This window comes from Vespula pensylvanica, chromosome 4 (genome assembly GCF_014466175.1).
Source record: "Vespula pensylvanica isolate Volc-1 chromosome 4, ASM1446617v1, whole genome shotgun sequence".
Classification (NCBI taxonomy): Eukaryota; Metazoa; Arthropoda; class Insecta; order Hymenoptera; family Vespidae; genus Vespula; species Vespula pensylvanica.
The window spans coordinates 4,449,438-4,474,101 of record NC_057688.1 but is presented as its reverse complement, the minus strand read 5'-3'; the positions used below and the strand labels follow the sequence as shown (position 1 = coordinate 4,474,101).

General features: G+C 39.0%; 2 protein-coding genes across 3 annotated transcripts in view; one reads left to right on the top strand and one right to left on the bottom strand.

Moving 5' to 3' along the window:
• LOC122628658 (protein kibra) overlaps positions 1–17,857 on the bottom strand; it is a 52,614-nt gene extending 34,757 nt beyond the window's left edge. Inside the window, exon 1 of the mRNA XM_043811145.1 lies at positions 17,377–17,857. Coding sequence (XP_043667080.1) covers positions 17,377–17,504 — 128 coding nt within the window. The 5' untranslated portion in view covers positions 17,505–17,857. The remainder of the gene's footprint in view (positions 1–17,376) is intronic.
• Positions 17,858–22,300: 4,443 nt separating this feature from the next.
• On the top strand, positions 22,301–24,592 carry LOC122628670 (malate dehydrogenase, mitochondrial). Of its 2 annotated transcripts, none has more exons than XM_043811181.1 (5): positions 22,301–22,555; positions 22,975–23,190; positions 23,297–23,569; positions 23,634–23,963; positions 24,038–24,592. In XM_043811181.1, the coding sequence occupies exons 1-5, from the start codon at positions 22,481–22,483 to the stop codon at positions 24,164–24,166; spliced, it is 1,023 nt and encodes a 340-aa protein (XP_043667116.1). In that variant the 5' UTR covers positions 22,301–22,480; the 3' UTR covers positions 24,167–24,592. The 2 variants fall into 2 exon arrangements, with proteins under 2 accessions (XP_043667116.1, XP_043667117.1); XM_043811182.1 differs by lacking the exon at positions 22,301–22,555 and adding an exon at positions 22,875–22,898.
• The last annotated feature ends 72 nt before the right edge of the window (positions 24,593–24,664 follow it).

The following is a 24,664-nucleotide window of genomic DNA, read 5'->3' as shown; positions in this document are numbered from 1 at the left end:
TTTATCGCGTTCGTATATAGATGTCCTACGTGTGTGCGTTCGCGCGTACGTGATCGCGTGCTTGCGTATACGTATGTATGTATGTATGTATGTATGTATGTATATATGTATATGTGCATATAGATAGAGGAAGATGTGTCAAAGCTCACGGACGAATATGTTCGCACGCGCACGCGTATAAAAAGTATAGACGCGTGAATCGCGCGCGTGCGCGCGGAAGATTCGCCGATGCTACAGGATGCGTTTTGGAATGCACCGCCTCTTCACCCCCCTCCTCCTCTTCCTCCTTACCTCCCCCACTACCATGCGCGTTACCTGCACGCCGGATGGGCTCCTCGGTTTCCGGAAGCACTCGCACATACATACACTCTTGTTCTTGTGCATCGATATACGTGTATTTGCGAACGTATGCACCAACGGGTGCAGCTACGTGTGTGTATGTGTTTATGGAGGTATGGAGGTATGTATGTATGTATGTATGTATGTATGTATTGTTTGTATGTATGTATGTTTGTATGTATGTGATAGAAAGAAAGAAAGAGATAGGTAAAACTGACGATACCGATCGCGCGCCTCGCATATGGTATGTTCCCTCAGGCGGTAGGGTTCTTAGCCCCCTTTTACCTTTACCTTTTACCTACCTACGAACTTCTCAAAGGTTCTTACAATTTTTCACACTGTAACCGGCCCGAAATTCCAAAGAGAATTCCACCATAGAGAATTCGCTGCCTTTGCGATAAGACCAATGTCCATCGATTTATTTCCGAATATTAACTCGCGATAATTATTTTCAATTCGTATCTAATGAGAGAGAAAGAGAAAGATATGGAGGTAAGTGTGTGTGTGTGTGTGTGTGTGTGTGTGTGTGTGAAGAGAGAGAGAGGGGGGGGAGAGAAAGAATTTGTAAGTTATTTATTTTAACCCTTACCAATGACCGACAGAAAATAAATACATATATATTATGTGCGATAAAATAGAGGAAATATTATGAAGGAAATATAATAATTGGAAGTGTTATTTGTTCATATTCCGAGAAAGAGAGAGAGAGAGAGAGAGAGAGAGAAATAAATGAACTTTTATTTTATAAGCTCTTCAATTTAAATAAGTGCGAATAATATAGAATGATTAAATGAAGTCAATTAAATAATAAGAATGAAGTAACAAGGTAATAAGAGAGAACTTTATATATATATATATATATATGATAAAGTTCTTGTAATGATAAAAGTACTTGTAACGATACTAATCGTATAAATGATATAATAAAAGAATTTTAATTCTGACGGTAATAAAATGAAGAAATTATGGGAATGAAACGGATGCTAACGTAACGTAGCAAAGATCGATTCCATCTTTCATTTACGAATGTTAGAACGTTTTAATAGAGAGTAATCTTTGACAGCTACGTCAGTGGATTACGTTGTCGTTTAAATTATACGCTTCCATTTGCCAGTGTGTAATTAATAGATACATAGATGAAAACAATTAATTAGATCGTCCTTAATTATGTAACGACTGCTATTACTGCATGCGTACGTACATATGTGTACGTGCATATACATAACGCACACATTAAGCATATATTTAATTTTCAGTAAAACATATACATTGTATATTCGTGGAATCAAAAAAGACAAAAGAAAAAAAAAAATAAAACGAAAAGAAAGAAAAATTAAGGATTACTCAACCGACACGAAAAATATCGCTGCTCCAACTAATCGAGTAAGATAAATTTAATTTTCTTTGACGGCATATTATTTTGAAATCGGCACATTCATATATAAATAAATATTCGTTTTATTTTGTTCGTTCGTCAGACAAAAATTAATTGCTAGCTGATATCCGAAGATTAATGTTTCGAACTATAAATTTCACATTACGTAATATTATTTTAGAGATAACAAAAAAATTGTTTGTGCAAAAAATTAATTTATACCCTCGATTAAAACTTTGATATCTATTCGATAACATAAATAACAATAACAGAAATAACAAAAAATTGTTTATGCAAAATTAATTTTTATGCTCGATTAAAACTTCGATAACATATCAATTCTTCTGGATAACTAAATGCTTATTATTACGTCACATAGAGGAAATTATTAAGGAAATGTAATGCGAATTGTGTATCGACGTAACGAAGAATATCTACGTGACGTAATAATAAACATATAATGATACAGATAGATCGCTATAAAATAAGGACAAGTTTTATTACTGCTATGATCCATGTGAATATAATTACACGTATACTCATACGTGTGCATAGCTTCAGAAGGTAAAGAAAAAACGTGACCTTTGAAACAACGACGGTATTGTTGCATAGAACTCGAGAGAGAACTCGAGGCTCAGGGACAACAATTTTCAATTCCATTCTTGCTACGTGAATCACGATTCTAGTAGCGTGCCCTTGGCCTTACAACGTTTCTGCCCTACTACTGTTACAACAAGGTGCGACAGAATGCGTAAATGTATGTCCATGTACACGTGTGTACGTTCGTGGACATACATTTACGTGGATAAAACATACACGTGTGTGTGTGAGTGCGTATGTGTGTATGCGAGTGTATATAAATCTTCAAATAAAGGACACAGTGAAACAGAGCCGTAGGCGGAGGGAGGAATCAAATGGTGAATCGACGCTAAGTCAACGCGACGCTGATATGCCAAGGTTGTTAAAACGACTTAGCGAATTCACAACTCGACTCAACGAACATAAAAACATACGTGTAAATAATATGTATGTACGTAAATTTAAATGCCTTTCAAAATTATTCATATTTTTCATTATGTTGACAAGTAATTGTTTCTTTATGCTCGGTGCATTCTGTTTTTCCTGAATAGATATTATAATACGAATCGTTCCTAAACCGAATTTATTAATTCCGTCGAAGAATAGACGATATTGATATACTTGTAAATAATATTTTTTACAATTCCCGATTTAAAAAAAAATATATATATATATGTATGTGTGTGTGTGTGTATTAATAAGAATGTCTAGGATTACATTTAATCTTATAAATTAATGAAAATATTAGAAACTGCAGATTTAAAAGATAATAACAAATTTGAGATTTACAAAATTTCTTTTATATCGTCAACTTCGAAGATTGTACGATTGAGAACTATTAACGAAAATATTAATAATTTTGTGATATTATTATTTGAGTAAAAGAGAGCTTATTTTATTTCTTGGCTAATAACGTTTCCGTTAAATCAGGTTCAATAATAAATTAAATGATTTAATATTAAACAAATAATTATATTAACGTATTAAACTTGATTTAGTTGTAAGAAGTAAGAAAGAAAGAAAGAAAAAAAAAAAAAAGGAAAACCATTCAAAATAATTTCTATAATGCTAGACGAAATAAAAAATGTAAATTAGGAATGGTAAAAGAATTATTTCAATATTCTGTCGTTCTATGGAATGGAAAATGTGTAAACCCATGTCTCTACAGAAACTATTTCGCTATTGACTCGCCACAGTGGAATTTGACGGTGGAAGGAAATAAACAAACGTTCCGCTTGATTTCCTTTGCACTGAAATTCCACGTAGGTTTCGTCATACACGCCTTCGGTGTTCCTTCCTCCTCCGTCGTTTCGTTCGTTTCTTCGCATATCTTTTATCAGGAATGCAATAAAAGAAAAAAAAAAGAAAAGAAAAAAAAGAAGAAAGAAAAAATACGAAAAAAAGAAAGACATAACTAAGAAATTTTAGTCTTCTATACGTTCCTCCTATCTCTATATACATTCATACGCTCGAATATTTTCGCGATGATTACGATGTAAAGTCTAGCCGATGTCTATACATATACATACGACAAACACACAAATGTGGCGTTTATCGAAGAGACACATTCTTTTATCTTTAATACGCCGTAGCACTCCAAACCTTTTCGGACATTTTTCTCTTTCTTTCTCCTTATTTTTTTCTTTTTTTTTTTTTTTGTTTTTTTTTTTTTTAATCTTTGATCTGTACACTTCATCGTGATACATTTTATAACGTTATTTTTAATAATTGCGTAGAAAAGAAATTCAATTCGGTCGATAAGAAAGTCTTTAAAATTAAATATTATTTCGACATCACGGTGAAAAATTTTAATCGATAAATCGTTTATAATCAAGTACAATTATTATTTATTGCCGGATTCGATTTAAAAATTATCTTAATGACTTTTTTTCAGAATTCGTTAAAGATTATTAATCAATTCGATTAAGGTGTGTACGTCTATCTATGTTTGCATGCACGGACGCAATTTAAAACGAAAATATTCAATTAATGCGGAAGGAACGCGGACAACGTATCGTAAAAGACTGAGTCATATGAGAGACGATGGGTTTTCTTTCGTTATTGACAATATGTGTAATTTCATTTCGACTCAGACTTTATATTCCGCGTTTGACATATTCTCTTCCACAAAAACGGATCGAACGTTTATCGCATCAAGCTACTTGTCTTTAGATACGTGAATCATTTTCTTATTTACAATGGTTATAGGTTTATCTATCTATTTTTATCATATCTCGAGAATGAATTCGTTTCAATCATAACGATAACGATCGGTGAAATTATCATTTCCGAGTTTAACCGATACAAAGGATACAACCTACTTTCATCAATACATTTACCTATTATTAAAAAATATATTGAAAGACAAAAATTTTTGTATAATCAAATACTTTATAATCGTTTATAACCAACAATATATATACTTATATTCTTGTAGATCATTTTTATATCCCCTGAAACCTCAACGATTTCAAATTGAAATAATTATATAATTTTTCATTATAATATCAAATTTCTTTACTGCATAGAAAATTATTCAAAATCGGAAATTACCACGAACTAGTTGATACATAAAATATTTCTCTCTCTTTTTTCTCGAACTCAAATCAAATTACGATATCGATATAGATGGAAAAAAAAGTGTGAGAATTTTAACGATCTAACGAGCTTCTGCTTGGTTCTCACAGACATAAGATACACGATATATCGATTACATTTAGAAGAAAAAAAATATTCGTATAGAAGAATCTTGTTTCACAATTTTGATCTATATGTACATACATATATATATATATATATAATTTTTTTCTTGATTTTACACGGGAGTAAACAACTGTCTCGGTCGTGTATTTTCACAATCGAATGAATATCGTTTATAAGTATTATCGAACAATGAACGTCGCCGCAGGAATGAAATCCAAGCGCAATTATAAATAATTACGATGGTAGTAGACGTACAATCGCTCGTGACTTGGATCGCGATCTCTTTAGAATGACGCCGGCGGTCTCCTACGAAACAATAGCACGACTCTCGAGAGGGCCGACGAGGAATGCGCTGATTTCACTCCGCGATCTTACGCACGCTGCTGAGTCTTTTTTTTCAACGAGGTATTTTTCACTAGATGCTCGAGAGAAGAGAGAACAGTTTCGTTAAAATACCATCTCTCTTTCTCATTCTCTCTCATTTGTTAACATCGAAAATTTCATTCATTCATTATGACAAAGTATTTAACTCGTTAAAAATTTCTTAACTCGGCAATTACTTTTATTAACTTTTTATAAACCTTCCTTCTTTAACTTTATAATGCATGATTCTTCTCTTATTTTACATACTTTCTATAGTCATATAGTCAGATATTAAATAATTATTGAAGCAGAGAATTATCGTAAATTTATTTTTTTGTTTTCAACAATAAAATATTGTATCAAACAGTAATATATTGATCGTTATTCAAAATTCCATTCATTTCTTTCGATTTGTAATGAAATATCTATGATAGATATTACTTGTTCGTAATGAAACGAAATTATTGAAAATTTCTTGTAGACACTAAATATCGAGAAATTACGTTCGATCCGACTGCAAGCTGAATCGAAAAACAATAAGGAGGAAGAAGATATTACGTTACGGGAACGATCGTGTCGTTCTCGAACGTTTACGAAAGAACGCCTACAGAGGCGATTTCGTGAATGTCGCAAAAGAGCTAAATAGCGATGGAAAGTGCCGAGCCAAGTTTCGCGTTAAGGAGAGATTCAAATTATTACCTTTCGCAAAAGGTACGAGTTATGTACGTGGGTTCGTAACGTTCTTCCCGTCTCCTCCACCTTCTCCTCCTCCTTCTTTCTTTTATTCTAACTATCAGTCCCGATTATGGAGAATAGTTTATCGTTACGACGTTCGTCGTCATTTCGAAAGAATTCGAACTTACGTTCTCATTTTTTTCGCTTTTGCGATCGAACTCTTAAAAGGACTATGCAGTGAATGCGATTGAAATTTTTCAAACACCCAATATATAAGAAATACACTTCACTTTTTTTTCGGTTTCTTCGCATCCGAGTTCTTTGGCAATGTATTATGCTAACGATAATTAAATTAATAATATCAGAGATCTTAAAGATAGTCAAGTTTCAATTTGGCATAAGACCCCCTTCATTTTCTTTCGAATGATTTCATTGACCCGCCCAACATTAAAGTCAACATACGAAGAAAATTTATGAATTTATAAAATTTCATTTGTTTAACCTTATACATTTTTCAAACATGTAAACAAAGAAACATTGCAAGATGTAACGTTTAATATGTATACATAATATAATCGCGTATAAAATAAAATGTTGCACCTTCCTGCTGACAAAGAGAAATATAAGATTTTATATTATATAATATAAAAAAAAAAAAAAAAAAAAAAGCAAATTGACTTCCGAATAACTCAATCGTTTATTACGAAAAAAGAAAATAATGCATTCTCTATGAAAAGTTAGCGACGAAACTTTCATTCTTTTACGAAGATTACAATAAAAAAAAAAAAAAAAAAAAAAAAAGAAAAGAAAAGAAGAAGAAGAAATAAAAACGAAGGAAAAAAGAAAGGAATTTGTAATCTCTCTTGTATGATATTTCTCGAAAGAAAGTTCTAAGAGGAATGCAATGGTGAACGCAAAAATCAACGTACACGTTCAAGAGGTATCGTACGCGCGTTTGTTCATCGATTTTCTACTTGTCAGAGGAGGTTATTACATAATCTTCTCGAGGGCTTCCCCCTCCAATCAGTCTTTTCTCCGAACGGCTTCGTAACATAGATGCTGTTGCTACTACTACCACTATTACTATTACTACACTATTACTACTACTATCACTACCACTACTACTATTACTACACTATTACCACCACTACTGCTACTACTACTACTACTACTACTACTACTACTACTACTACTATTATTGGCAATGAAAATAAACAATCGTCGAGGAGGAAGCCTCGAAAGAAATAAGAAATGCAATTTCATCGATCCACGTGGACAACAACAGCATAATTCAGTCCATACCTAAATTACGAAATCATTATGTTGCACATGTAACGTTAACGCATAGCTGTATTCACGATGAAGAACGACGTATTACTTCGATATCGATACGTATTTCTAACAAAATTTCCTTTCACATTATTCTACACCATAAAGAAAAAAACAAGCTCGATAATTAGCTCGAAAAAACTTGACAAGGAATTTGTCTTTCCCTGATTTGCCGATCATTGAATCTTTCTATCGAGAAAGTTTAGAGACAGCGAGAATAACGAAAATAAAGGAAATATACAGTCCCTTCGTTTATCCTTTGAAAGAATCGACGGAAACAAAAAAAAAATAAAGAAAGAAAGAAAGAAAGAGGAGAAGAAAAGATTCGATCGAAAATCCGCGATAGAAAAAAAAAAAAAAAGAAAATACGAGGAAATAGAAAGTAAGACTCGATCGAGTGTCTTTTAAAATATACTAACGTAGGCATCCGTGCGAATAATCATGAGGTTTGTAAGGGAAGAAGCTTGACGTACGGTGTTAAGTGTAAATAAATTCGAGAACGCTGGGGGCTGGACTTTTATCTTATAGAGAGCACTAAGAGAGAGAAAGAGGGGGGAGGGATGGGAGAGGTTATATGGGATGCGAGATCGACGCAGGTGTGGCTATTTGTTTGTTGGCTAGGCGAGAGACACGGCCCTGAATAATGCCGTCCGCGCTCACCTATATGCATGGGCATACAAATCGCGTGGGTGTCTCTTCGACTACCTGGCTCTGCCCCAAGGGCACTACTTGCGTGCATTGCTAAAAGAACGCGTATGCGCATAGATACGCATGTATGTATCTATGTATGTATCTATGCACGTACGTGTGATATATGTATGTATGTAATGTATGTATAGATATGTACGTAGATACGCACATGCATACGTCACTCACGTTTTCGCACTTTTACCTGTTTAGACGTCGTAAGGCCACCCGAGAAAAGCCACCAATCTATCGTTCTTAAAACCAGAGTAAAAGGCGACGCGTTTAGCAACGATACGCGGCACTTACAAGGCGACGGACTCGAAGAAGCAAGCCTCAATCTCTTGCAATAAAATATCTTTTCGTTCTTCATTCGACAAAGGACAATATTACAATTTCCTATCGCATCCCTTTATATGCGTAGATTTAATCAAATAATAAGAATGAATGAATTAATGGTTAATTCTTAAGATTTTCAAGTTAAAAGCGTGTTAAAAGCGTTCCTCCATTTTCATCGGCTTACGTACCCCTATACCTATATGTACCTGTAAAGCAAGTGGAATTCGCTCGCGTACACGGTTCTCACGATTCCACTGGTATTCGCGCGCTCGACGATTGGCTCGCGAAAGGCGAAGTGGTACGTGTAACGCGAGTTTATAGGAAACTCCGTTCGGTCGGAATGTGGCTAACGCGATGGTACGACCGCAAGTATTCGCCTCGTAAGTCTCTTTCCCTCTGGAGTTTGTTTCAAACACAATACCGTCCTGTCGGTTACGTCACGCGGCTAGGTAAGATAAAAAAAGAAGAGGGAAACGTTCAAAGCGACTAAATAGAGATATAGCTGTACGAGTTAAAAATATGATTTCACTTAAACGAGAACACGAGTTCGTTTCGATAGAATAGATTAGATTCGGTTGGTCGATCTGCAATCGAGTAATCATGCTAATCGAAAAAAAAGACGCTAGCTAATTCGTCCGGGTATTAGTATTCGTTCGAACCAATGTAACTATACAAGTACGTACATACGTATACATATGCATGCATACATATATGTACATATATATATATATATACCCGCGATCCCATCTCGCGCTACACACGCGTACTTATGGCATAGTGCAAGGCATCCTGCTTCGGCTCGGTTCGACTCGCCTCGGTTACGTTCGCCTCCATTCGTGGCCGTTCGGCTCGGCGCGTAGCCGTGGCATGCGGCCGCGTCACGACGCTGGAATGTATCGAATTTCCAAGTTTGGGAACACTCTTGGCCCCTTAATTTGTGCCATGGCTTTGCTCACGCACGCGTATACGTGACAGCACGCTCGCTCGTGCGTAAATACGCTCGAGAGAGGAAAAAAAGAGGGAGGACGGGGCGGAGGGGTGGTGGAAACAAAACAAAAAAAAAAAACAAAGAAAAAAAAACGAAAAAAGAAATAAAGAAAGAAAAAAAAGCGAGTTTGCCCTAGGCCTCTCTCGTATGGCACGCCATGAAAACTTTTCTCCTACGGAGAAACGATCGAAAACGAGGTAGAAACGGGTGAATAGGGGATCTCAATCTTTATAAACGATACCCTTCTTCTTCCCACCATCGCCACAAATCCATCTCGAATGGCACGCCACCTTGATACTCGTCCTATCAAAGAAAACTCAAGGCGTCGTGACCATTCTGCACGGCGCATTGTGTAACGCACGATAAAGGAATGCCGTTCGGATGCAGTGATCTAAGGAAGGTCAAACGCAAGCGTTCTTATTATCGTGTTAAAGGAACGCTTCTGTATGACTAAGGAACTCCGCCCCCTCTGGACCCTGATCAATAGACATACACGGCTTCACGAATTAATGTTAATGGACCGTCGCTGTTTGTAATTTTCGCATTTATATTTCGTATTTCATTTTCAATTTTGTTATTTTCTTCTTGTGATTTCTCTTTATTTTTTCTATTTTTTTCTTCTTCTTTCCTTTTCTTTTTTTTTTTTTTTGAATTTTTCAATTCGTTCGCGAACGAATATCTCACGTTTCCCATGTTTCAATCCAGAGTAATTGTAACTCGTTTAAAAGCTTTCCGATAGCCTTTCGCGTGAATTAATTCTGTTAACTCTTTTTCTTCTTTGATATGGATAATGGAAAAAGAATTAACTATATCAGAGAAATATTTTCGATCGATTTATCGGAAACGCGAAGCTATTTGTGATGATTATTGTGACACTCAAAGTTTGTAATGTAAAAATAAGATTGTGATACCTGTAGGAAAACGATAAAGAGTTACAGACTAAATGACAGATTTTTCAAGCGATATTAATGATGACATTTGTTGTGATAATGATGAAAGCTCAGATATTGAGATTTTTATGCGAGAAAATAAAAACGAAAAATATATTCATTTCGATTGATTACGAGCTAGATATAGTTAATCACTTCATAAATAGATTACCTGATAATTTCATTTTTTCTTCCGATAACGATCGTTAGTTAACAGAAGACAAAAAATAATTTTTTAAAAATACCTGACTATCGTGTATGATTAACAATGAAATATTTCACCAACGAGATATCTATTAACCCTTTCTTTTAGATGTCTGTCATTTTGGAATCGAAAGTCCTCGTCATATATTCTCTTTTTTTATTTCGGTTTGATCTAAACGTATAAAAATATACCCTACGGATTGCGTTTACGAATTGAAATTTTCATATGAAATTTAAAGATCTACAATTTATAGTAGCTTCGAAGATAATCGTCTGTTGCACTTTCCGCCATATACCGTGAGTACAAGAAACTCCCTGCTGTCGTACCTAATAAACGAGCAAGGAGTCATTAAGGGAGCGAGCAGCACGACGTGTTTAATCGTAAGACGTGATAGCGACGTGTCTTATAATTAGACCCTGGGCTCTATCTACCTTTCTCTCGGGCGAACGTTACTTTATCATCTTTTTAAAATTGACATGAATTTGACACCAACGCACGCGTACCATGACACGAGAAAGATCATTATCGCATTCGACCATAGTTTATCGTTAAAAGCTTAGCTCGTATAAACGAGACACCTGCTCCATTGGAGAAAGAAAAATAAATTTGTATTATCTCTCTCTCTCTCTTTATCTCCTTCTTTCTTTCTCTCTTTTCCCATCGTATGGTACACCATCGACCTATGACGTAACCAGCCAGCAAATGTGTTTTCTATAACAGATTCCTGTGAATTCCGTCTAAAAGAAGATAGGACTGCACAAACACGCACACGTATACACACGTACATAGAAATAACAGAAAGAGAGAGGGAGAGAGAGAGAGAGCTACAAAAGCATTATGCGTAAACTATAAACACAGACTGCATTTTTAGCAAGTCTTTCCAGATAGAAAGAGAAGATAAAAGAAAACACGGTAAGGTGGAAAGAAAGAGAGACAGACAGAGAGAGAAAGAGAGAGAGAGAGAGAGAGAGACAAATAGAGACAGAGAGATTCCGTGAAGAGATTTTTCTAAACACAGATGGCAAGCAGATGCCGTTGGCACGATGCGTTATGAACGTGAGATTGTGCCGGGAAAAGTGGTTCTCGTTCCTACGTTGCAACGTACTCGAGACGCAACCCAACGCATTCTTTGCTTCGGGATCGCGAGGAAAAAGATCCTGAACCGAAGAAAGACAGAAAGAGAGAGAGAAAGAGCACTTGCCCTCTTCTTCATCTTCGTAGAACTCGTCTCTGAAAGATTTCGAGCAAGGACGTTCGTCTGTCATTTGTACGAAGAAAAATAAAGAAGATACGTCGACTCTTTTGAATTACCGAGTAGGATTGCTCCTAGCAAGGAAAGAAGTTTCATTTGGAGATCTCGTTAAACGGATCTCCTGGACGTCAAACTTTTCGAGATATTTATTTCCTTTGTCGTTTCCTACCTGAATTAAATATGGCGTCGTTGCGAATCTCTAACAATATATCAATGGCGAATATCGTTACTAATTTCTGTGACTGCGATACTGTGGCAGCACAGTAGTCACGTGACACGAAAAGAAGATATCGTCAACGCGTTGACTGCTGCGGGATTTTCGCAAGTCTTATCCTGAAGGTCACTCTCTCTCACTATATATATATATGTGTGTGTGTGTGTGTGTGTAGGTAGAGAGAGTTTTTATTATTATAAGCTTATAACGATAAATTACTGCGTCGAATCTTATGATTAAATAAGACTATACTCTTATCACTGATGTTAAGTTCTTCTTAACAAGTCGTTTAGTCGACCGAAAATGCTCTATTTTCGCTACGAAATATTACAAAAGAAAAGTTAATGATATATTCCCTCTCTCTTTCTCTTTCTGTCATGATGTCTCTTATCATTTATACATATACAACATATTATTATATACTGTAGGATATACAAACTACAAAAGTTTATGAAAGAAATACGAAATGGATGGATGATGCACCTCTCGCCTCCCCACCCACGGCCATGCAACAATTATCTCGATAAGAGATACAAAACGACGCAATAAAAAAAGAAGTAAATAAATAATGGCAACCCAAGAAAAAAATGTTAAGCGTAACGCGATTCGTAGGTCGATAGGAATTGTAATATATTATCGGTCTATAGAGAAAAAGAATAATCGGGATAAATGCATGAAAAACCGGCAAACCCTTCCCCCTTCTCTCTACCCCTTCCCCGAAGCCAAGAGAAGAGCGTAATAGCCGTGCCGCAACGAAGAATGCACTAAAAGCAGGTTGGGTCTATTTTTAGGTACCGGCCGGGGTCGTACACACGAGGCGTACATACATACATATAACATGCATATATACATATATACATACATGCATACATATTTACGTACATACGTATTTACGTGCATACGTACATACGTATATATATATATATATATATATATACATATATATATATCATGTATATATATATATATATGTGCATACGATATAGAGGTGTAGAGTGAGAAAGACAGAGAAGAAAGGAGGAACTGGCTGTGAGAGATGCACAGCGTTTACTCTACCGCCCACGGGGCTACGAGGACGAACGTAGCCATGCAAGTATCGGTCGTGTGCTGCCGTGTGTTCGAACGAAAGACACCTCCGCGATGGAACTCGAAGCTCCGAGGAAGGAGGAAGGCATGCGTTATATACGCCGATCTCGTTCCTCCATCCTCTCGAGGACGGCCGTGTACCGACGAGCACCATCTACTGGTCGGATCACAAAATTTCAGGATACAAGTTCGACAGTGAACTCTCCTCTTAAAGAGAACTTATGTGCAAAAAGATATTTTACATTTCCGCCATGCTCCTACTTCGATTCCAATCGAATCTCTCTCTCTCTCTCTTTTTTTTTTTTTTTATATTTATATATGGAGAGAGAAAGAGAGAAAGGTATACGTATCTACATCTGTATTTATCTATGTATAGATATGTATAGATGTACGTGCATACATCAACGTTCAAACATGTCGAATGGAAAGTTATATTAGATGTCACGGCAATCACCATTTAGATATAAAAAAAAAAAAGGAAAGAAAATTCTTACAATCCGTATTTCTTAATATATTATCGAGAAAGAAGAGAAGAAAAGAAAAAGAGAAAAAGTAGAAAAGAAAAATGTTATTAAGACGATAGGTACAATTTGTCCGATCGAGTCGATCGATCTCGGAGTTTGATCGGAGGAGAACGAAAAAGTGGAAAAATGTCGATCGTATCGCGGGACCATTTGAAAGGGTTCACGCATCTGTATCTCAAAATCTACTAGCCGACATTGACTATCTCGGTTCTGCCCTCGTGCGCTGGATTTATGACGTACCAGTCGTAAATCATATTTTTTCACATCGACAAACGACGGGTTACAAATTGGCCAACAAAACGGACACACCGGGCATGCAGGACCGGCTTGTCCAAAGAGAATAACGAACAAATGGAGAATCCTCTTAACGGAGCTAACAGTGAGTCGCTACTGTCTCACCGACTTCTCGCTGTTAGATTATTTTTGCTAAAGTGAAGCGTGTCAGCTGGGATAGGACTTCGGCTTCCAAGAAATACGCTTGCGTTTCTACAGAAATATGATCCCGCCAGGTAGTAGTCCTCTTTGTCGTGGAGAAACGTCTTTACTCGTTATTCATTAACGATATCGATCCACGTGTTTATCGACTCGGGATTAAGTGTTTAAGGTACTCCTTACGACAAAAAAAAAGAAAATATAATAACCATAATAATAAAAAAAAAAAAAGAAAAAAAAATAACTACGAATATTAAGTTTCGATCGTTGACTAGATCTTAAGAAGCGATCAGAGATAGTGACGTTTTTAATCATATGATTAATGAATTCGATGATAAATCATTAATTAAAAGATAGGAAAACTCATTGAATCCAAATTTCTCCCATCCGATAATTAACGGGAACTTTATATTCCCAATGAAATTTCGCCAACGACCAAATGATGTATTTTCGTCGGTAAAAGTTTTGTATGAAGGGCCAACAAAATTTATCCTTTATACCAAACGCATATACAAGGATGAGGCATGCGCGTAGACGAGGCTTCGCGCGAGAACATCGAAAGTGAAAGCGGCGGGTGGTTAATCGCCGCTTCTTCCGGACAATCTCGGCGACCGACGCGACCAACGAATTCAATCGTTCGATACGTTCGCTTAAACGTCAAATTTAAATATTGTAAGGCCACGATCGTGACTTTTCCTTTCCTAAAAAAAAAAAAAAAAAAAAAAAAATAAAAATAAAGAGAGAAAATTAAAAAGCAAGAAAAAAAGAAAATATATTACCCGAAAATTAAAGTTTCTTTTTCCCTTCCCATCATTTCTCTTAAATATTCGATCATGAATAAATCGACGATTGAATAATAACCATCTGAATTCAAATTTCCTATAATTGGAAATGGACGATTAAAATAGCCGCTTATATACGACGTTAAATTGCGTTCTCGTATTATAAATATACGATATTGTGTTCTATAAGTTAATAACCTGTCTGCGGGATAAATTCTCAAATCGTTACTGAATAAATCTCGACTGATAATGGTCGTATAAGTTTCGTGAAGTATTTTGAAGCTCTCTCTCTCTCTGTCTCTCTCTCTCTCTCTCTCTCTCTCTCTCTCTCTCTCTCTCTCTCTCTCTCTGTCTCTCTCTCTCTCCAACGCAAAAGATACGATCTTCGTTCCAAAACGAAGAGAGTATTACGTTCGTTCGAATGCATGAAATTTAACGGGACGACGTCAGTAAGATCTAACGAGAACTATGTAACACAGTCTATACGTCCTCGACGAGACTCGAATAATATAAGTAAGAGATAGATACGACGTAAACTTTAAAAAGCAAACATAGGAGGCGCATTCGAACGTTACTTTCTAAAAGTCAATGTGGTCGGTGAGCGACATATTTCTCTCTTTCTCTTTTCCTCTTTCTGGTTCTTTTCCGTCCTACACAAGACTCCATTTCGATATCTATAGATCATATTTTTAAGTATGCAATAATTAATTAACAAACAGACTTATCAAATAATATTATAATTGTAGAGATAAAGTTTAAAAAAAAAATAGCTGGATTAAAGAAGGTTGATAACTTTGTATCGGACAATTACATAAAATGCTTATTAATGTTACACGACAGGTGCTGTTGTATCTAGGAAAATAAAAAAGAAAATAAATTCCTAAAATTCCTAAAGAAATATCCCTTCTCATTTTCTCTTATAAGAAAAAAAAATATATATATATATATATATATATATATATTACGACGGAAGAATTAATAAAGATCACGCCTAATTTCTGTTAACCTATATTAAAAGTGCATTAAACCGACGATTAATAATCGAAACGACATAATGGTTCAAACGATAATCTTCGAAGGTAAGACCTCATGGAAGGTCAATAATAATAACGAAAAAAAAAAAAAAAAAAAGGAAGAAAGAGAAAAGATTCAATACGTGATTTTATCTCGGACATACGTTCCAATAAGACCGATAAGATTTCGAAATCGTCCGCGCGAATCTTCTTTGAGCGCGCGGATGCGAACGCGCCGCTGTGACCCGTCTTTTCTGCATTCCGCGAGAATTCCGAAAGCGCAGGATATTTCACGATATCTATATAAGTGAGTGTAGTCATGGTGAAGTAGTAGTAGGGTAGTGGTAATGGTAATGCTGATGGTGATGGTGATGGTGGTGGTGGTGGTGATGGTGATGGTGGTGGTGATGGTGATGGTGGTGGTGGAGGGTCGGCGCTAGGTTCGCTACTCTCGCCGCTCTCTGCTTGCCGGCCAAGCCGCGAGAAATTCCAAGCAGGTTCGTAAACACCAACGCGAGATTCCCGCACGCACGTACGTATGTACGTATGTACGTTGGTACGTTAGTACGTACGTACGTACGTACGTACGTAAGTAAGTACGACGCACGAATGCACGCTTCGCTTCGTCGCGACGACGACGAAGAGATGGACGAGAGAACGCATCCTCGCGCAGCCAACTTCAAGGCATATATGCAGCGCTATAGCAAGAATGCTATCAATGTCAGAGAGCCAATGTGACTAAGTACTTACTCTCGAGAAAACGAAATGTCAAGCGTGGTGCGTTCGCTTACCTGCATCGAGAAATTCGTTCGCTGAGAAATATGCTCGATGCAGTAGACAGAGAGAGAGAGAGAGAGAGAGAGAGAGAGAGAGAGAGATGCCGAATAAGAAAAAAAAAGATAGAGATAGTAAAAATGTAGACAAAGATGGCAACGGAGGAGAGAGGAAAAGAGAGAGAGAGAGAGAGAGAGAGAGATAACAAAGAAGAAAAGAAAGGTGCAGGGATAGTAAAAATATAAAGAAAGATGGCAACGAAGAAGAGAGGAAAAGAAAGAGAGAGAAAGAGAGGAGAGAGAAAGAAGAACGGGCCGATCCTGATCAGTGCAGATTTCTCGCGTTTTTCGCGGCGCTGCGCGGCGCTCGCGGCTGTGCGGCGGCCCTGGCGCTTGGAATGCGGGCGCGGCGACTCGCGCCGGTGTGGTACGGATAGCTGCGCGCGCGAATACACGCGCGAACAACACACGCGCTCTCTCGCATGGGCGCCTTACGGGCGCGTACGTACTTACTTGCAACAGTACTTACTTCGTATCTTTGACTTCTCTATCTATTTCATTTTACTCGAGTTCGCTCGATCGATGTTTCAAAGTGCGAGAGAAAGAGAAAAAGGGAAAAAGAGAAGAAGGAAACGAGAGAAAAAGAGAAAGAGAGAGAGAGGGGGGGAGGGAGAGAGGAAGAAAAACAAAAAAGAGAGTAGGAAAAAGTAAGCGGTAAGCTTCCGCGAATACAAGAAGAAGGTAGAAAGAGAAACGAAGGAGAATGTAAAAGAAAAAGAAGAGACGACGTACCTGTCCCTAGGATCGATCCATGTAGTCTTCCTTGTGTTGTGATCGATGAAGTAAACCTTCCCGTCGAAATCCTGCGCGACGTCCCACCCTTCCGGTAGCGGTATCTCCCCATTCCGTCTCCTTGGCATATTTCACTGCGCTCTAAATCCATCCAAAACTCTCTATCACCGAGCGGCGGCGGTCGACGGGCGCATATCTCCGTGCGCGCGCGAGCACACGCTCGAAAGAGGCGCGCGCACACATATACGCCGCTGCGACGACGGCGCGACGCGGAGAGAAAGAAAGAGAGAGAGATAGAGAGAGAGAGGGAGAGGGTGTAGCGTAGTAGGGTGGTAGGGTGGTAGATGACGAGCTAGGGTGGGGAAAGAGCAAACTGTCGAAGGGGAGGGGAAGCCGCGAGCGACCGGCCGCGCGACGACGACGACGATGACGACGACGACGACGACGACGACGACGACGACGACGACGACACGACGACGACGACGACGACAGCGACGGCAGTGGCGGCGGCGGCGGCGGCGGCGGCGGCGGCGGCGGCGGCGGCGGCGGCGGCGACGGCAGCGACGACGACGACGACCGACGATCGACGATCGACGACCGACGACGACCGACGACGACCGACGACGACCGACGCGACGCGACGGCAGCAGCGACAGCGACAGCGACAGCAGCAGCGGCAGCGGCGGTTGCGGCGGCGGCAACAACGAAAACGAAGAGCGGAGTGGGGGGTACGGCCACTCGGTAGTTCGCCGCGAGTACGAGCACTCGAAGTGGGGGAAGAGCGACTCGTTGCTCGTCGGCGAAGCGCGACGTAGACGGCGATACGCGCTCGGTCTGCGACGAGAACGACGTCGTATGGCGATGAGGACGATCGGAGGCACTCACACCGACACAGAAACTAAGAGAGAAAAAAAGAGAGATAGAGAGAGAAAGAGAGAGCGAGAGAGAGCGAGAGAGAGAAAGAGAAAAACACGAGGACCGAACGCGCACGTGCACTATGTATATATTCCTTGCTACTCCGCCATCATGAATACTTCATTATCATGAGCCAAGTGACGTCAAAAGTCTCCGCCTTCGGATTCCTTTCGAGCGGAATTCCAGCGCTCTTAGAGCGCAGCCGGCCGGCTGCCGGCGGCCAGTGAGTTCCCTCCGAATCCTTAAGCGTTCCCTTTTCTTTTTGAAAAAAGAAAGAAAAAAGTAAGGGGGGAAAAGAAAAAACAACCCGATTACGAAACGACGGCGACGATTCGGTCTGTCGTTTGATCACCGAGGCACCGATACCGTTCTCCTTCTCGATAGTTTGTATGATTTATCGGAGCGCGCGCGTGCGCGCCTCCGCTCGGCGCATCGATCGTGTAATGCACGGGCCGGCCGGACACTGCGTTTCTCTTCGTCACCTTCCTCGTTCTCTTCTCTTCTTCTTCTTCTTCTTCTTATTATTATTCGTGATTGAAAGCGAGCACGCACGCACGCACTAACTCTCACGCACGCACGCACGCACGAGTTCTCTTCTTTACGCACGAGTCCACGGCTTGAACGCGGAGCCGACGATGGCGATGACGATGTCGGTGGAGACGAAGCCGACGGAGACGATGACGGAGACGACGGCTAAAGAAGAAAGGGCGGTGTGGCAGCAGTGCGTCATCCTCCTTCGCGTACGAGTCTCTTTGACTCTCCCTTGCGCTCCTTCTTCCTCTTCCTCTTCCTCTTCTTCTTCTTCTTCTTCTTCTTCTTCTTCTTCGTCTTCTTCTTCTTCTTCTTCCTCCTCTTCTTCTTTTTCTCTTCCTTCTCGACCTTCCTTTCCTCCTTTTCTTTCTCTTCCTCGTCTTAAGACTTTTCGCACGAAGATAATAGCGTCAAAACAACGAGGTCAACGTAGCACATCGTCGTGCCCCGTACGGGACACGCCGCTATTCGAGCACACTTTTCAAACAAACGAAGAATATCCATCCTCTTGCGTTTCATCAATGCGACTCTCGTACGACGAGCATGCGCGTATCATTGCCCGAACGTATGCACATGAGAGTCAAAGAGAGAGTGTGTATGCGAGAGAGAGAGAGAGAGAGAGAGAGAGAGAGAGAGAGAGAGAGAGAAATAGACAGATAGACAGGCAGACAGACAAATACAAACAGACTGATTGACAGAAACACAGAGAGACAGACAGAGAGAGAACGAGAGAGAGAAAAAATAATAAGTCTCTCTCTCTCTCGATAGAACGAATGTTCTCCGTTGGATAGATCGGATCCGTTGACTTTTACGCGACGTCAAGACGAGACGACGCGAAGCGAGTTTCACAGCGGTGTAGACCGGCGGTAGCCGCCAGCGGCATCGAGAATTCGCGACCTGCTTTAAGCGATGCGCGCCGCTATCACCAGCTTCCAAGGGGCCGCCGCGAAGCACATTTCACCGTACTCGCTCTTCTTCCCTTCTCTGCCCCCCCTCCTCCTCCTCCTCCACCTCCTCCTCCACCACCACCTCCCCCTCCTCCTCCTCCTCCTCCTCCTCCTCCTCCACCACCTTCTCTTCTCCTTTCCGTTCTCCCTCCCCTTTTTCTCTCTTTCTCTTCCACCTTCTCCCACTCTTTTACCCTTTCTTCTTGTTCCTCATATATATACACACACTGCACGACCGTCGAATTCCAAAGATACCACCAGTTCTACCGACGTCGATCTGGAAGGCACCTTTTCTCTTGGCTTCTCGAAAAAAAACGCGAATCCGCTCTCTCTCTCTTTCTCTCTCTCTCTCTCTCTTTCTTTCTTTCTTTCTGTCTCTCTTTCTCTCTCTCTCTCTCTCTCTCTCTCTCTCTCTCTCGATCGTTCGACTACTAACTTCGCTCGGATCGCACCACTTGCTGCTACTATCTCGAACTTCCACGTACTACTCTTGACGTCGTCGAACAAAACCACGGTCGTGATCGCGTACGTCGTACGTACGTATGATTTACGTACATAGGATTTCTTGACGAGTAACGAATAACTTTTTTAATCTACCTCGATAATGTAGCAACGGTTTTATACTTTTGACGAGTATTAACAGCTCGCACCAGCTACGAGCATGTCGAGTGTTTGAGACATGCCACTACTGGACGTTCATGCTGTGCACGCTCGACGATCTCTCTCTCTCTCTCTCTCTCTCTCTCTCTCTCTCTCTCTCTGTCTATCTATCTCTCTATCTATCTCTCTCTCTCTTTCTCCCTCTTTCTCTCTCGCTCGTTCGGTCTTTCTCTCTTCTTTCCCCGCGCCCCACTCCTTGGTTGCTCGTTCGTTCGCTTCCTCTCGCTTAACTTCCCCCTCTCTTAGCCATCGAGGAAGCAGCAACTGTTCGCAAAATATCCCCACCATCGCCGAACTCGATGATCTCTCTCTCTCTTTCTCTCTCTCTCTCTCTCTCTCTCTCTCTCTCCCCGTCTTTCTTGCACCGCGTCTTGTTCGCTCGACGAGCCGTGTATCGCTCTCTCGTGTCTCTGACCGCACGAACGACGCCGAGAGCGGACGAAAGCGCAAAGCCCCCTTTCCGAATGTTTCACGCGTTTCCTACTATGTGGCGCCAGCATACGAGAACGATGCAGGTGCGCTCCGAGATCCCTTGGATTTTCTTCGCGTACTCACTTATAACGCGTCACTCTCTCGCCACGCTACGTGTATTCACTTCCATCTCAATTCTGCTCGCTTCGTTCTTTCGTATATTCCCAATCGTTTCGTCCTTTCTATAATAACAGGGATAATACTAACCTCTCCTACATAAATGTTCACCATTTTCATATTACTTTTCATTTCTTTTTGCGAACCAATCGAGATAGTAGAATATACGTGTTAAAGAGAACGTCAATGAAATATCCCTTGTATCAAGAATCACGAGATATTTGTTTCATCGAAGATGTGAATTTTTGGAATTACTTTAATCGTCGATCGAAATTTAGGTTACGTTTTGGATTACGTAAAATCACTCGACCGATTTTATTCGACCATTCCGATGTAATAGCTCTCGTTTATTTCGATCAAGCCTGTCCGAATGTTTTATTCGACCAAAAGCGATTTATCGATATCATGAATCGAATAAAATAAAAAGTTCAATTCAGGTATGTCTCTTTAAAAACTGATCCTTTTCAACTTTCGTATTTCACGTCAATTTTATCGCATACGATATTATCGACTATTCGTCAAAGGAAACAGATCGTGGCGCCGATATTGCAAGGAATTTGAACTACAAACTATATAGTACGTAGAATACATACGTTAGATGAAGACACAGTGCAACTACCTTTTTTTTAATTTTATGGTAGAGTGCGCTACGGAATTATATTGGATAGATTAGGAAACTGATTGAAAGCAGTATTTTAGTCGGTCAAGTAACGTTCCGTTAATATCGGCATAAAAGATAAGAACGCGCAACGACGAATCGCGATGACATCAAACTAATTGTAAATCGAACGACATAAAAAATCTGATCGAAAGAGTTCGTATTCGATACAATTTATTCTGTATCATATGAACGATCGTTCAATAATATGCTTCGAGTAACAATGAACGGCACGTGTCGTTGGAAAGTTCCATAAGTAAAAGAATTTATTGATTTATTGATTCTCTTTGAGCAAATGAAGATAAATCGTGTCTTATCAGTATCACGATGCTACAAATCCATGTTATACCGAACAATGTTTTTAAATTTCGATATATTGTAATAAATGAAAATCAATTACACGTTTTTTATTTTTGTCGAAATGGACGTTCGAAATTTTGATCAAGTCATTTCGTTCGACGATAGAAAAATAAGAAAAGTAAGAAACAAGTGAATTCTTGGAAAAAATCCAAATTTCAATTCGAACAGTTATGACTTATGTGTCGTTCGACTCGTATATTGGCGCTTATCATCCGCCATTTTATATATGAACATAACGCGCATGTCCGTCCGATTTACTGTGCGCTGGTTGCGAGGATTATTGCACGTTGCCAGGCAGTGGAAGTAGAGCTGAAGAGAGTTAGAATTATTACCCGAAGGTCACGAGTGTGTCTTTGAAGAGGGCTATCGCATATTCGACATCTTTTCTACCACCGGTATCGTTCGTTTGTTAAAGTCGTCTTCATCTTACCAGTAATCACGAAAAATGCTGCCCCGTTTCTTAAAACCAACTCTAAATGTTGCTCAGCAGGGAGCGAAAAGATTTTCAACGAGCACCAGGGTAAACTTTTTAAGCAAATAATTAAAACTTGCTTCTAAATTTTTATTCTCCCATTTATGATTTAGATAAAAGCGCGATTTTTTAACGAATTTAACCTCAACGGATATTACCTTTTCAATTGACGTTATTTTGCATGTTACGTAGATTTTTATATAAAGAAAAGATGAGAAAAAGTTGTTACGCAATCGAATATTATCCATTTGTTAATTTACTAAATTTCGGATACAGTGATTAAAGCAATGAATAACCCCAATCCTCCGAGTCAAGTAAAAAAGAAAGAATATGACGAGACTCGTGTTTGTAATTTTCGAACGATGGATACAGAAAAAAATGAAATGAACTAGTATGTACTATGAAAAGACATCGTGGGATAAAATGATTATTTCGTGCATTCATTGTAATTTGGTACATATCCACAGCGCGATGTCAAGGTCGCCGTTATGGGAGCAAGCGGTGGAATTGGACAACCATTGGCACTGCTGCTGAAACAGTCGCCTCTCGTCACCGAATTATCGTTATACGATATAGTTAACACACCTGGTGTCGCTGCTGATCTTTCTCATATCGATACGTCTTCGAAAGTTACGGGTTATGTGGGTCCAAATCAATTAAAAGATTCGCTAAAAGGTGTAGAGGTATGTAAATTCTGATAAATAAATAAATTTAAATATTCTTTATGTTTTACTATTAATATCGTGTATAGATAAGAGATTAGAACTAATCACAAGTATATTATTCTAGGTTGTTGTAATACCTGCCGGTGTACCTAGAAAACCAGGAATGACAAGAGATGACCTATTTAATACAAATGCCTCTATTGTCCGTGATCTTGCAGCAGCGGCTGCAGAAGTATGCCCGAAAGCATTAATTGCTATCATTTCTAACCCAGTTAACAGTACTGTACCTATCGCTTGCGAAACGTTACAAAAAGCTGGTGTATTTGACCCTAAGAAAGTATTTGGTGTAACTACTCTTGATATTGTTAGATCAAGTGCATTCGTCGGCGAAGCTAAGGTGAAGATTATTTAAATACGTATTATCAGCAAAGGCAATAAATTGATAAACGTCGTTTATTTAGGGATTAAATTCACAAGAAGTAGTAGTACCAGTAATTGGAGGACACAGCGGCATCACCATTATTCCTTTGCTTTCGCAAACGAAACCCAGCGTTTCTTTCTCTGAAAGCGAAACAAAGAAACTCACGGAGAGAATTCAGGAGGCTGGTACAGAAGTCGTAAAAGCAAAAGCTGGTACGGGTTCAGCTACTTTATCAATGGCATATGCCGGAGCTCGCTTTACTTTCTCACTACTCAAAGCTTTGAACGGACAACAGGGAATAGTTGAATGCACATACGTTAAATCTGACATCTGCGATTCTAAATATTTCTCATCTCCAGTTCTCTTGGGTGTAAGTAGAACGTCTTTACTCTCATTTTTATTTTCAAATGTTTGTTACTCTAATAAAATTCCTTAATGTCATAGAAAAATGGAGTTGAAAAAATTATGGGATATGGTGAACTCAATGCTTACGAAAAGAAACTGCTAGAGGCTGCTATTCCAGAATTAAAGAAGAATATTAAGAAGGGAGAAGATTTTGTAAATAAGAAGTGAAACTGTATAGGTTGAATTTTTAGAGCTCAACTCTTCAAATAACAGGAGAGATAGCCTTGTTGATAGCTGGTTATGACATATCGATGAAACATAACTTGTTACGATTTGTGCCAATAAAACCAGCTTATCCGAATTTGCGAATTTTAATCTATGGAAACGAGACATATGGTTCTGTACTCTAAATTTATCACGATAGATAAATAGATTAAACCGCTGAATATTATCGTATATTTAATATATGAAAGAAAAAATAGTTATTTATAATAGACTTGAATTTATAAAAGAAGAAACGATCAAATCCAATTTATATTAGGAAGTGAATATCGCATGATTCTATCGAAAAGAAAATAAATAAACAAGGAATACCCTAAAATTGTTCGGTACATTGCACAGATGTAAATGAAAATAAAACATCTCAAATTTTAATTGTGCCATTAACACCATTATTACCTGCATTAGTCCTATTGAATCGATCATCCAAGATGTATCCCCATCAAG